Source organism: Zootoca vivipara, chromosome 9 (assembly GCF_963506605.1).
Source record: "Zootoca vivipara chromosome 9, rZooViv1.1, whole genome shotgun sequence".
Classification (NCBI taxonomy): Eukaryota; Metazoa; Chordata; class Lepidosauria; order Squamata; family Lacertidae; genus Zootoca; species Zootoca vivipara.
This window is the reverse complement of record NC_083284.1, coordinates 10507286-10519199: the sequence shown is the minus strand read 5'-3', so window position 1 is coordinate 10519199 and position 11914 is coordinate 10507286. Positions and strand designations below refer to the sequence as shown.

The window sequence follows — 11914 nt, the reverse complement described above, 5'->3', positions numbered from 1 at the left end:
TCCTCACCTGTTCCTTAAGCGCAGTTTATGTCCAGCAGGCCATGGTGTTTTGCTGTATTGCAAGTCAGACCTGAGACACTCTGAGCTGAGGGAACGGGAAGCTGTAATCTCAGTATGTCCTTTTGCTGCAAAGGTATCCCTGGGGAAAGAAACAAACCAAAGAGAGGGAGCTTGAGGATGGTGCAATCACACTTCAGCAAGGATGAAATAATGCCTCTCTTTTTAATATAATGCATTAGAGACCACAGGTGCATATACCGTACTTGATGCCAATATTTATTTGAGTATTTCTATCCCACCTTCCAGTATGAAGACCACAGAGGTGTTAACAATACAATAATGATAATAAATGTGCAAAAGGAAAAAGAAAGCGGTCAAAGGAGAGAGTTTTCAGGCAGTTATGGCTCCCATAACTGAACCCATTAGTAGAAGGAGCAGAGTGTTTGGATTGCAGTTTAAAGATGGGTGCTGTGAATAGAGCTGAATGCTACTTCCTTGTCCTATGCCACAGTTGCTATAACTCTCGGTCAACTGAGATAGAGGTTTGTTATTTCCACGAACTTAATACAGTAGTAGAATGGGAGTTCAAAACAAAACACAGCAACCCTCTCTTATTCCAATCCTGGTTGCTCACACATATACTGCACCAACCTCAATCTGCAACAGACACATACCAATTTAGTATTTTCAGAACTATTGATAATGTATCCTAACTTTACCCCAAAGTGCAGAAAGACTGCACCCCTCCAGATTGGGTGGGTTTTGTTTTGTCTTGCACAGGTGAATTATTCTGCAACATCTCACTGGTGCAATAATAGTGCATTAGTGGTGGGTTTACATCAGACCACCCACATAGCTATTCTGCAATGCTTCTCCAGTGTTACTGCGCTATTGCCGTTTGGAGGAGTTGCAGTGCACTATAGAGCAATGAAAGCGGGACAAAAAAACACCACCACCACAAACCAGAACATTTGTGGTACAGGAGCTCAGAATGAAGTTACCAGACATGCACAGACTTGAAACATGCACAGTAAAGTGGACGCTCGGGTTGCGAACGTGATCCGTGCAGGAGGCACGTTCGCAACCCGCAGTGCCGTGTCTGCGCATGCACAATTCAGCGCTTCTGCACAAAGCGCGCTTTAGTGGTTCTGCACATGCGCGAGCACCAAAACCTGGAAGTAACCCGTTTGGGTACTTCCGGGTTCGGTGCGGGACGCAACCTGAAAAGTTGCAACCTGAAGCGTCTGTAACCCGAGGTATGACTGTATGTTTGCCCCACAACCTTTGCACGTATTAACAGTACAGTCATACCTCGGGTTACAGACGCTTCAGGTTGCGTCTTTTCAGGTTGTGTCCCGCGCCGAACCCGGAAGTACCCAAACAGGTTGTGAACGCTGCGGGTTGCGAACGTGCCTCCTGCACGGATCACGTTCGCAACCTGAGCGTCCATTGTATTGAAAGTGAAACTGCATGTAACTGCCCCAATAACACCACAAACACAAAATCATCATGAATGCAAAATAAAAAGGATGCTAGGAGGGGGCCTGTTATCTGTGGCTACATGTGGCTGCCATTATATCCTCAGAAAGAGGCTAAATACCAGGTGGAATTGTGGGTTGGAGAGAGAAAATTACTAAAAGCAAATAGGGTTGCCATATTTCGAGAAGTAAAAATCCGGACAGTTGTTAAGCCCCAAAATTGTTGAGCTTTTTTTTTTTTAAGCAAAGGTTGGATGGCAGCTCTCCAGGACTTCAAGCAGGGCTTGCGACGAACCCCCTCGCTGACGTTGCCGATAAATTATGAGACGAAAGGGTACAGGGGTAAAGCACCCCCACTCACTTCCTTACGCCTTAAAATACACCACTCAATTTCGGGCTTCTCAGTAAAGAGATTCTAATTCCAGCTTTCGTGGCCTGATCTCACAAACACTCAGGGCTATTTGAACTCAGGGCTCTTGCCTACAGAACAGGGGCTCCCTCAACTCAGATCCCCACTGTATCAGTCTGCCATATCACCCTGGCAAACTTGTGGCACTCTAGGTTTTCACCATACTGCCCTTCCTGTGTGACTCTAGGACACAAACTACCCCCTTTTCCTTAGGTAAGTTTTGCCCTTTTCTGGGTCTCCACCTCTGTGAGTTTTAATACGCTGCTGGAATAACCAAGACGATACTCTTTGGCACAAAAAGAAGATGAATTTTATTTTCTTGAGAACATAGGTTTTTCTTTTCTTAACGATGCATAAGTTTACAAGCTTAGTTACAATTATACATTAACTCTGTCAGACTTTAACTTCAAGTTACCACAAGCCTAACCTAAACCACCACTATCCTGGCCCCACACCATTCTTCTTCCCTCTTCGCCACCACACTCCCACTCTTCCTCTTCCAACTGCCAAAACGATGCGCTGTCAGTTAAGCTGGAGGTGGATTAACTCTTTCTAATCCAGGGTGTAATAAATCTTCCATCCTGGGGCTAATCCGTTACAGCGCACAAAGCAATGCTCTGCCACGGAGCTATGGCTGCTCCCTGTACCTTCCGCAGCAAAAGGATGCTACGCTGAAGAACCAAAGCTCCTGATCTTCAAGACTGGGATGTAAAAGAACAGGGAAGAGAAACAGCGCAACAGAAAGCTGCGTGAGAAGGAGACATTCTGTCTTTTCCTCCCCATCAATAAAAGAAGAAAAGAGGGCTGCTGACGAGGGTACTGGCATGGCTGTTCTATGTTTAGGGGGCTTATGGCTCAAGCCACATGCCATCCTGCGAGGCTTGGGGACGCTTCGGATAGCTGAGATTCCATTGCAGTGAGGGAAAAGAAAGAGCAGCCTTCTTTGAGGCAACCCAAACCCTCCCCTCACCCTCACCCCTCTCCACACGTGCCAGGCCAGGAATTTTAAGCCGCCACACCGTCCGTTAGAGCCAGGAAAGTGGCAGCGCCTGCAAGACTTTCACCCACTAGACGGGAGATTTCCAGCGCCCGGGCGCAAGCCTGTTGCCGTATGTCATGGCTGCGGTTCAAATCCGCCTTCAGCTGCTCAGCGCTCTTGGCCTCTCCTCTAAATCCCAGCCCGCTTAAGCTTCCTCGCTCGGCATGCGCTGCTTCTCCGCATAAGCCAGGAAGGGCCCTTTGGCGCGTTCGTGACCGAGGGTGCACGGTGGTGAAAAATCACTTGAGGTGGTCACCTGGCGTGAGCAAGCGAGCTGCCTTTCCCCCATCAGCAAAACAACTAGGTAGCAGACCAGGGGTCACGGAGCAGTTAAGAGAAGGGTCTGGCTTGCTATGTTTGCCGTGAGGTCACACGCCCACTTTCAAATTTTACCTCACAAGAGCCAACTGTGATGGGAGGAAGAACGCATTGGGCTGAACCAAGGAAGAAGACTTGTGTATGAATGAATCCCTGCTGAGCTGAGAGTGGCCATGAGCAAGTTGCTTCCTGCCACTTTAATCTGCCCTGCAGGGCTGTTATGAGGATAAAATAGGATAATCCTTCATATGCTGCCCTGAGAGGAAGGGTAGGATACACAAAACAATGCACCTGTCAGGTCCAGTCTGTAATGCTGGGATGGCAAGGCTAGCCTAGTTTACAGGGCTGTTGTCAAGGATTAAGAGTGACGATGTTACATGAAGTAACCCTACCTGACCTGGGATCTGCATATCCTAGGCCTTCCCCCTGCCGTACATTTAAAGCACTCTTATTCCACTTTAGACAGTCAGGGCTTATCCCAAAGAATTCTGGGAGCTGTGGCTCATTACGGGTGCTGAGAATTGATAGGAGACACGCACCCCCAATTCCCCTCATGCAGCTACAATTTCCAGAGTAGTTCAACCGTCAGTCCCTCTTCCCAGTGGACTCTGCGAATCATAGCTCTGTTTGGGAAATAGGGGGTCGTCTGAAAACCTATAAAGAGGCTCCATTTTTCTACAAAGAGGTTATATATGGTAAAGAGAACCAGAGAATGTCCCAGATTTTAATGACCCCGTCTTTTATGACGGTGTCTTTTTATTTCCATCTAGTTGCTATAGGGAATCAATCTTGCAGGTATCACTAAAAGCTGCATTAGCTCTCCCATCCTCTAATACAATTATTATTATTATTAAAATTCATCTATTTTATATAACCAAATAACTGAATTAAGGGAACCATAGCTAGCCTATGTCCAGTTATTTATTCAATTTTAGTTATTACTTCTTCCCGTCCACCCCCTAAAATGCTTTTGGGGGCAGGCCCAAATAACCTAACATCTCTGACTATCTCCTTGGCACACACCCTACTTTTATGCCCACAACATCCACGGCCGGCCCTACAGCCAGGCTGGGTGGCGCAGGGCGCCATGCACCAGCTTGCCAGGGGGCGCATCGTAGCTGCGCCTGCCCTCCGGCCGCTCTTCCGCGCAGCAGTGCCCTCGGCAGTAGCACTGCGTGCTGAGCCCACCCGCCTGTCACGCAGCAGCACCCTCGGCAGCCGCGCTGTGTCTGCCCATTGCGCTGGGAAACGCGCACCACGGATCCATCGCACCACGGCGCCAGGGCGCCAGAGGTGCTTAAGACGGCCCTGACAACATTCCTTTACGGTAGGCTAAGTGGTAGTGCCTGTTGTCTTTGTCCATGAAGTTTTCTTAGCAGGGATACTGGAGTGGTTTGCCAGTTCCTACTCCAGGTGGACCATAAAGAAGGCTGATCGCCAAATAATTGATGCTTTTGAATTGTGGTGCTGGAGGAGACTCTTGAGAGTCCTATGGACTGCGAGAAGATCAAACCTATCCATTCTGAAGGAAATCAGCCCTGAGTGCTCACTGGAAGGACAGGTCCTGAAACTGAAGCTCCAATACTTTGGCCACCTCATGAGAAGAGAAGACTCCCTGGAAAAGACCCTGATGCTGGGAAAGATTGAGGGCACAAGGAGAAGGGGACGACAGAGGATGAGATGGTTGGACAGTGTTCTCGAAGCTACAAACATGAGTCTGACCAAACTGTGGGAGGCAGTGGAAGACAGGAGTGCCTGGCGTGCTCTGGTCTATGGGGTCATGAAGAGTCGGACATGACTAAACGACAGAAGAAGAAGAAGAAGAAGAAGAAGAAGAAGAAGAAGAAGAAGAAGAAGAAGAAGAAGAAGAAGAAGAAGAAGTAGTAGTAGTAGTAGTGGTGGTAGTGATTGGTCCAAGGTCACCCAGGAAGCAGAACCCAAATTGGAGCACAGGTCTTCATGGCTGGCCCAGTGTTCCTACGTGACCATATTGGCTCTCTTTGCCACAGCCAAAACTCAATCCAAATGTAACCCGGTGTGGGAATATAAGAAGCATCACAGTAGAATAAAGAACTTGCTCTTTCCAAAACACACAGTTGTTTTGTTTACCTCACTCACACAGCCAAGAGATCATCCCTGAGTTGTTGAGCAAGATTTAGGACTGCTGATGTTCTTGATAAGGAGCACTGGAAATGAGCCCTTTTAATCGTCTGACACATTTTTTTTTTAAAAAAAAAACCTAGTCATGTCCTTCATCTGGGCATTAGAAAATTAGATGGAATGCTGAACAGTAACGATTATAAGTAATTGGAACAATATTAAGTGCGATTAGAGAACAGGTAATTAGAGGTTGCATTCTTAGCAACTTAAAGATGGAGGGAGAACCATTTCAGAGCCGTCCCTGGAATGTACCACAAATGGAATGTCACATGACATCCTAAGGTAATGTTACTCAATTCCTCCTGTCAGGTAGCTCAGTTCTACCCTGATTTGCAACTACTGCCAGACTCCACTCATCCACTGTTTTTCCTGTAGGATAAAGAGGTGGAAGTGAGCCTAGAGAGGTGAATGTGGGATTGTCTCCTCCCGTGTTTTTTTTTGGGGGGGGGAATCCTTCACCAAAACATGGAAGTATTGCTCTGCTTCACATGTGGCTGTGGAGGGTTTTCAAATGTATTAATGACCCCATGATGGGGAGACAGCATACCTAGAAATGTATTGGGAGACCTATCAGACAGACAGACAGACAGACAGACAGACAGACAGACAGAATGTAACACAAAGGCAGTGAGTCCTAAAAAGCAGGGATCAACTACCACCTCATGCATGAACTTACGAAGGGGACCTAGGCAAGGCATTCTCTATACAACTCAGCCTGCCTTCCCTGCCTCCAGCTCACCAAATGCGAGGAGGGGCACAGCTCCTGCACTTTTACATCAGAATATAAAAAAGCCCTGCTGGATTGTGCCAAATGCCCATTTAGGTCAGGGTTCTGTTCTCATAGGTGGCAACCAGATGCCAACAGAGAGATCGCAAGCAACAGCACTCGCAAGCAACAACAAATGCCAACAACTGAGAGACATACTGCCTCCGACCATGGAGGGAGGACATAGTCCTTGTGGCTTAAGGTCATCAATTTGCCTAATCCTCTTTTAAAACCAGCCACACTGGTGGCCATCATTGCATCCTGTGGTACGAAACTCCATAGTTTTAACTATGCACTGTGCGTATCTCATTTTGCCTCTCTTGAATCGTCCAACATTCCCTTTCATCCAAAGACCCTGGGTTCCCACATTATGATATAAGTACACCTACTGATGATGATGATGACATGGGTGGCGCTGTGGGTTAAACCACAGAGCCAAGGGCTTGCCGATCAGAAGGTCGGTGGTTCGAATCCCCGCAACGGGGTGAGCTCCCATTGCTTGGTCCCGGCTCCTGCCAGTTTGAAAGCACGTCAAAGTGCAAGTAGATAAATAGGTACCACTCCAGCGGGAAGGTAAATGCCGTTTCTGTGTGCTGCTCTGGTTCGCCAGAAGCGGCTTTGTCATGCTGGTCACATGACCTGGAAGCTGTACGCCGGCTCCCTCGGCCAATAAAGCAAGATGAGCACCGCAACCCCAGAGTCGGTCACGACTGGACCTAATGGTCAGGGGTCCCTTACATTTACTGATGATATTCCCTCATCTACGCAACTACTAAAGGTGCAGAAGTCCTGTTCTTTCTCGGAACTGGCCACCCTAGTCCCCACCCACCTGCAATATGAAGTTAACACAGACCACACTTTGATTAAAACAAACCGGGTTATGTGCAAACCAGGCCAATGGCAGCCCTTTCTCTTTGTTCCATTAGAATGAAGAGGGATTTTCATTCAGGTCACTTTCATGGAATGCGGAGGAAAGTAGCTACACTGGCCTGTAGGCTCCTTGAATTCTGCTACCCTAGGCAGCTGTTTCTGGTGCCTACTGGGTTAGCCTGGCTCTCAGTGGACAGGACTAATGTGAGCAAGACGTGGTCTTGGGTCAATCCCTGTTTATTACAGTTGGGTATCCTGATGAGTTACGCTCAGTGCATTGTGCCCAGTGTTTGAATTTATTTATTTTTTTAAACTGAGCCCAAAAAAGCCCGAGATGAGTTTTTATTAAAAATAAACTAAAGCTGGCGTTCTCAGGATTCCAACCTTTGCGCCGGGTTCCGTGCATTCATGGCGCATGGCCAGATACGAACAGCCCTATTCATAGCAACGATTGCAAGTGTTCATCCCTGAAAAGAACAGGCGAGCATTTGTCCTGCCTTTGAACACACGAAATAAGGGCTTTCAGGAGCTATTTCAGACTGAGTTATATCCTACTGACCCATCTCGTCCCCCTCAATGTTGGCAACAGCATTTGAAATGTTTTCTCTCTCTACAGAGATCACTTCTAGCTGTTCACTGTTATTTATACCAGCTGCTCCCATTGTGCCTTTGGAATTTCATGCCACACACATTTACTGTACAAACACATTCTGTAAATGCTTTCTTGGGCTTAACTGTATGGGATGGCATCCAGGGAAGGTTAGCCTAAATCCTATTGAATTCAGTTAAGCGCTTGTGCCCCACTGGTTTCTGTGGGTCCCGCAGTCCAAAGCTATGCATGTTTACTCATGGGTAAATCCCTGCAAGTTCCACAGTGCTGACTCCCAAGTAACTATGCAAGGGGTTGCAGCTGTAGATAAAGCTTTACTTTCTCCAGGTTGCAACTGTAGATTTTCAGCTCTTTGCATAGCACTAGCTCAGCCACAAAACAAATGCATATAATCCCTTTCTTAGAAGAAGATATTTGTTGTGGTAGTCATGGCAACTTTTAAACTCTTTTGGAGACCCCCTAAAGTCTCAAAACATCAGTATATACTGATAAATGTAAAAATAAAATAAAAGAACATTTGGTTTAGAATGTTGCTGGTATAAGAGAACATACAAACTTGATGCATTTTTATGCACCAGTGGCAACGCACACCACTTGCTTCAACCCTTCCTCAGGTGGCTTTTCGACATCCTTGAACACTTGCTTGCTTACTTACAGGCCAGAATCAGTTCACCGTTACATTTGGGACAACTTTCCTTTTCCCCATTTTTATTTATCGTTGCTTAAACCACAGAGCCTAGGGCTTGCTGATCAGAAGGTCGGCGGTTCGAATCCCTGCAACGGGGTGAGCTCCCGTTGCTCGGTCCCAGCTCCTGCCCACCTAGCAGTTCAAAAGCACATCAAAGTGCAAGTAGATAAATAGGGACCACTCCAGCGCGAAGGTAAACGGCGTTTCCGTGCACTGCTCTGGTTCACCAGAAGCAGCTTTGTCATGCTGGCCACATGACCCGGAAGCTGTCTGCGGACAAACGCCGGCTCCCTCGGCCTATAGAGCGAGATGAGCGCCGCAACCCCAGAGTCGGACACGACTGGACCTGATGGTCAGGAGCCCCTGGCCATCTAAATTTACCTAATAAATTATTATTATTATTATTATTATTATTATTATTATTATTATTATTATCATCATCATTATAATTTATTGCCTGCAATTTGTTGCTATTTTATTGTTTTGGGTTTTATTCACCTTATGCAGAACGATGGCACAGGATATCCAAGTGCAAATACATAGAGTTAAAAAGATCATACGAGGGACATGAGCTCTGTTACAATGGCAAACTTTAGAGGGTTCAAAATTCTCTCTTGCAAATTTCACCCAGTTAAAAACATATGTGTACAAACGAAACGGCATTTCCGTCTGATACTTTACTAACATATCCCACCCCACTATGCATTAAAAGATTCTTTATTAGTGCCATGTGCTACTGTGAAAACGGCGCATTTCTAGCTACCAGCTGCATTTTGCAGGTGGTATGTCATGTGCCTCTGAATGTTTGCAAATCATCAAGGAGGCCTACTCTCTAACCACAGCCCCAGATGGAGCGGGAAGCCTCTCGGAGTAAAACCGCATAGCTCCATAGCTGCCAAGTTTTCCCTTTTCTCGCGAGGAAGCCTATTCAGCATAAGGGAAAATCCCTTTAAAAAAGGGATAACTTGGCAGCTATGCATAGCTCCCATCTTCATGGGAAAAAACGATTCAACCATATCTTTCCAACAAAATGGCTAGACAAATCTCATCAGCAAAGGCATTATTTTCACTGGCACCACATCTGGCAATAATATGGATAGCCCTTCAAAGGGGGGAGTCCCTCCTGGACAAAATATGAAAGCAAGAAGGAGCTCTTTCCAGACAGGTTCTGTCGATGGCAACTCCTGGGAGGAGGAAAGTAGCAAGAAAAACTATATTGTGTGCATCGATTACTTGGCATTGGTCCAAAATCTAGATGCTAATGTGTCCATGCCTCCATCCCTGAGTGCACTTAAAACATTGCAATATATATATATCTCCAACATTTCAAAAAGATCAAAGGGTCTATGTATCAAATCCATATGTGGCTGCATCCTGATCTGCGTTCACTTCAAAGCCCGCTGCCAGAAGACTAATGAGACTGCAGGTAACTGCAAAGGCAACTGACAATTTTTCAGTTTGTGTCCACTGCATTTCATTCATTAATGTTAAAAGCCCATGAATGAGGCTATCCATGTTTCTCATCAATCAAAATTCTAACTGACCGCAGCCCCTCTTACATGGTTGCTTAACAGGAAGGCCATTCTTTTTTCACTGCTAAAAATTAAATGCAAAAAGGAGTTTTCTCCTCACTCCCATCCCTGATGCAGAGGGCTGGCAGGTGGCTCGAGGTAGCTGGGAGAGCATGGGCAGATCTGCACACCATAAAATGCATTCAAGTGCACAACTTCCTCCAAAGAATCCTGGGAACTGTAGTTTATCCCTAACAGAGCTACAAATCCCAACACCCCTAGCAAACTACAGTTCCCAGGATTCTTTGGAGGAAGCCATGTGCTTTATGTGTGTATGGGACTGGATCTGCCCCTTGTTTCCAAAACTAAAGAATAGTCCAGGGGTTCAGTGCGTCTGGCTGTTAACCAGAAGGTTGGTGATTCGAGCCCACCTACGGACGGCTGCGGGCAAGATTCCTGCATTGCAGGGGGTTGGCCTAGCACACCCAACAGCTAGCAATGGTGGGAACTGAAATCCAAAGCCATATGGAGCCCTGCAGGTTAGTCACCCCTCTTTGGAGACCTGGTGCAGGGTGTCTACTTGCCTCCATTATGCCCTACTTGAAAACGGACCAACAAAGATTACAAAGACATGCCAAGTCTCCAGTGCTCTCTGATCCAAGAGAAACATAATGCTCAACACTTGGAACCTTGCCACTTGGGAAAGGACGGGCATATTCCAGAGGTGTTCTTCAACCTGCAAAGCTGTCCTCGTTCCATTAAAAAGACAGACTGATAAGGCCTTGATGATGCCCAGTGAAAATAGTGCATCACGGATCAAGCAGAACATCACCCATGGTTGTGAATGACAGCCCCCATTGACAGACACAAACACATTCGTCTTCAACAATAAAACCTCTGCTGTCTGAATAATTCTGGTCCATGGTAACCTCTAAATTGGGTACCTGTTGCTCTCCATCTATTGCTGGACTCCAACTCCCAACAGCCCCAGTCAGCACAGCCAAAGAACCAGGGATGATGGAAACTGTAGCCCGGCAAAAAAATGGAAGAACCACAGGGTCCCCATCCTTGTTCCAAGCACTGATTTGCACAACCCAAATCCGGAGCTGGTTCTCTCACAAGTTGCTGTTCTGCGATAACCGCCGCCGTCTGCACAAGCAAGGCATTTCAACCTTGCTATTGAGAGTCATTCACAGGTCACTGTTTCACTGTGGAGCTGCAGATTCTTCCCACAAAGAGCCTTGCCAGTTTTTTTTGAAAGAAACTGGCCGTGCTCCTGCGCCTTTAATAGCAGACTGAACTATTAAGCAGCCAAAGTTCTTCCCAGCATTTATTTCCATGCCAGGAACGGCTGCTGAATGTCTATGTGCCCGGCAGCTGTAAAAAGGCAGAGAGGGGAATGGGGAATAGCAATCCTACTTCACTATTCTGCCGCTGCTGTTTACCCCTTAACTTCCTGGGACAGATGGTTGTGGGAGACTGCTGAACGCACTATACTACTGCTGCCAACTAGGAGGGCATCCTTTGCCCTTTGCCTTATGGCAAGGCAGAAGAATTGATGCTTTTGAATTATGGTGCTGAAGGAGACTCTTGAGAGTCCCACGGACTGCTAGAAGATCAAACCTATCCATTCTGAAGGAAATCAGCCCTGAGCACTCACTGGAAGGACAGATCGTGAAGCTGAGGGTCCAATACTTTGGCCACCTCATGAGAAGAGAAGACTCCCTGGAAAAGACCCTGATGTTGGGAAAGATGGAGGGCACTAGGAGAAGGGGACGACAGAGGACGAGATGGTTGGACAGTGTTCTCGAAGCTACGAACATGAGTCTGACCAAACTGTGGGAGGCAGTGGAAGACAGAGGAGTGCCTGGCGTGCTCCGGTCCATGGGGTCACGAAGAGGCGGACACGACTAAACGACTAAACAACAACAAGGCAGAACATGGCTCCATCTAATTCACTACTGTCTAGAATCACAGGGTTATAGAACTGGAAAGGACCCAGAGGATCATCTAGTCCAGGCATCCCCAAACTTCGGCCCTCCAGATGTTTTGGACTACAGTTCCC

The 11914-nt window shown here is 46.9% G+C and overlaps 1 protein-coding gene across 8 annotated transcripts in view; it reads right to left on the bottom strand.

Moving 5' to 3' along the window:
• The window catches only part of SHROOM3 (shroom family member 3), a 232742-nt gene that overhangs the window by 49114 nt on the left and 171714 nt on the right, over positions 1-11914 (bottom strand). For 5 of the 8 annotated variants that reach the window (XM_060278375.1, XM_060278377.1, XM_035114001.2 and 2 more), the window contains one exon: positions 8-139. The exons of the other annotated variants lie outside the window; for them this stretch is intronic. In XM_060278375.1, coding sequence (XP_060134358.1) covers positions 8-139 — 132 coding nt within the window. The remainder of the gene's footprint in view (positions 1-7; positions 140-11914) is intronic. 8 annotated transcript variants of the gene reach the window in all.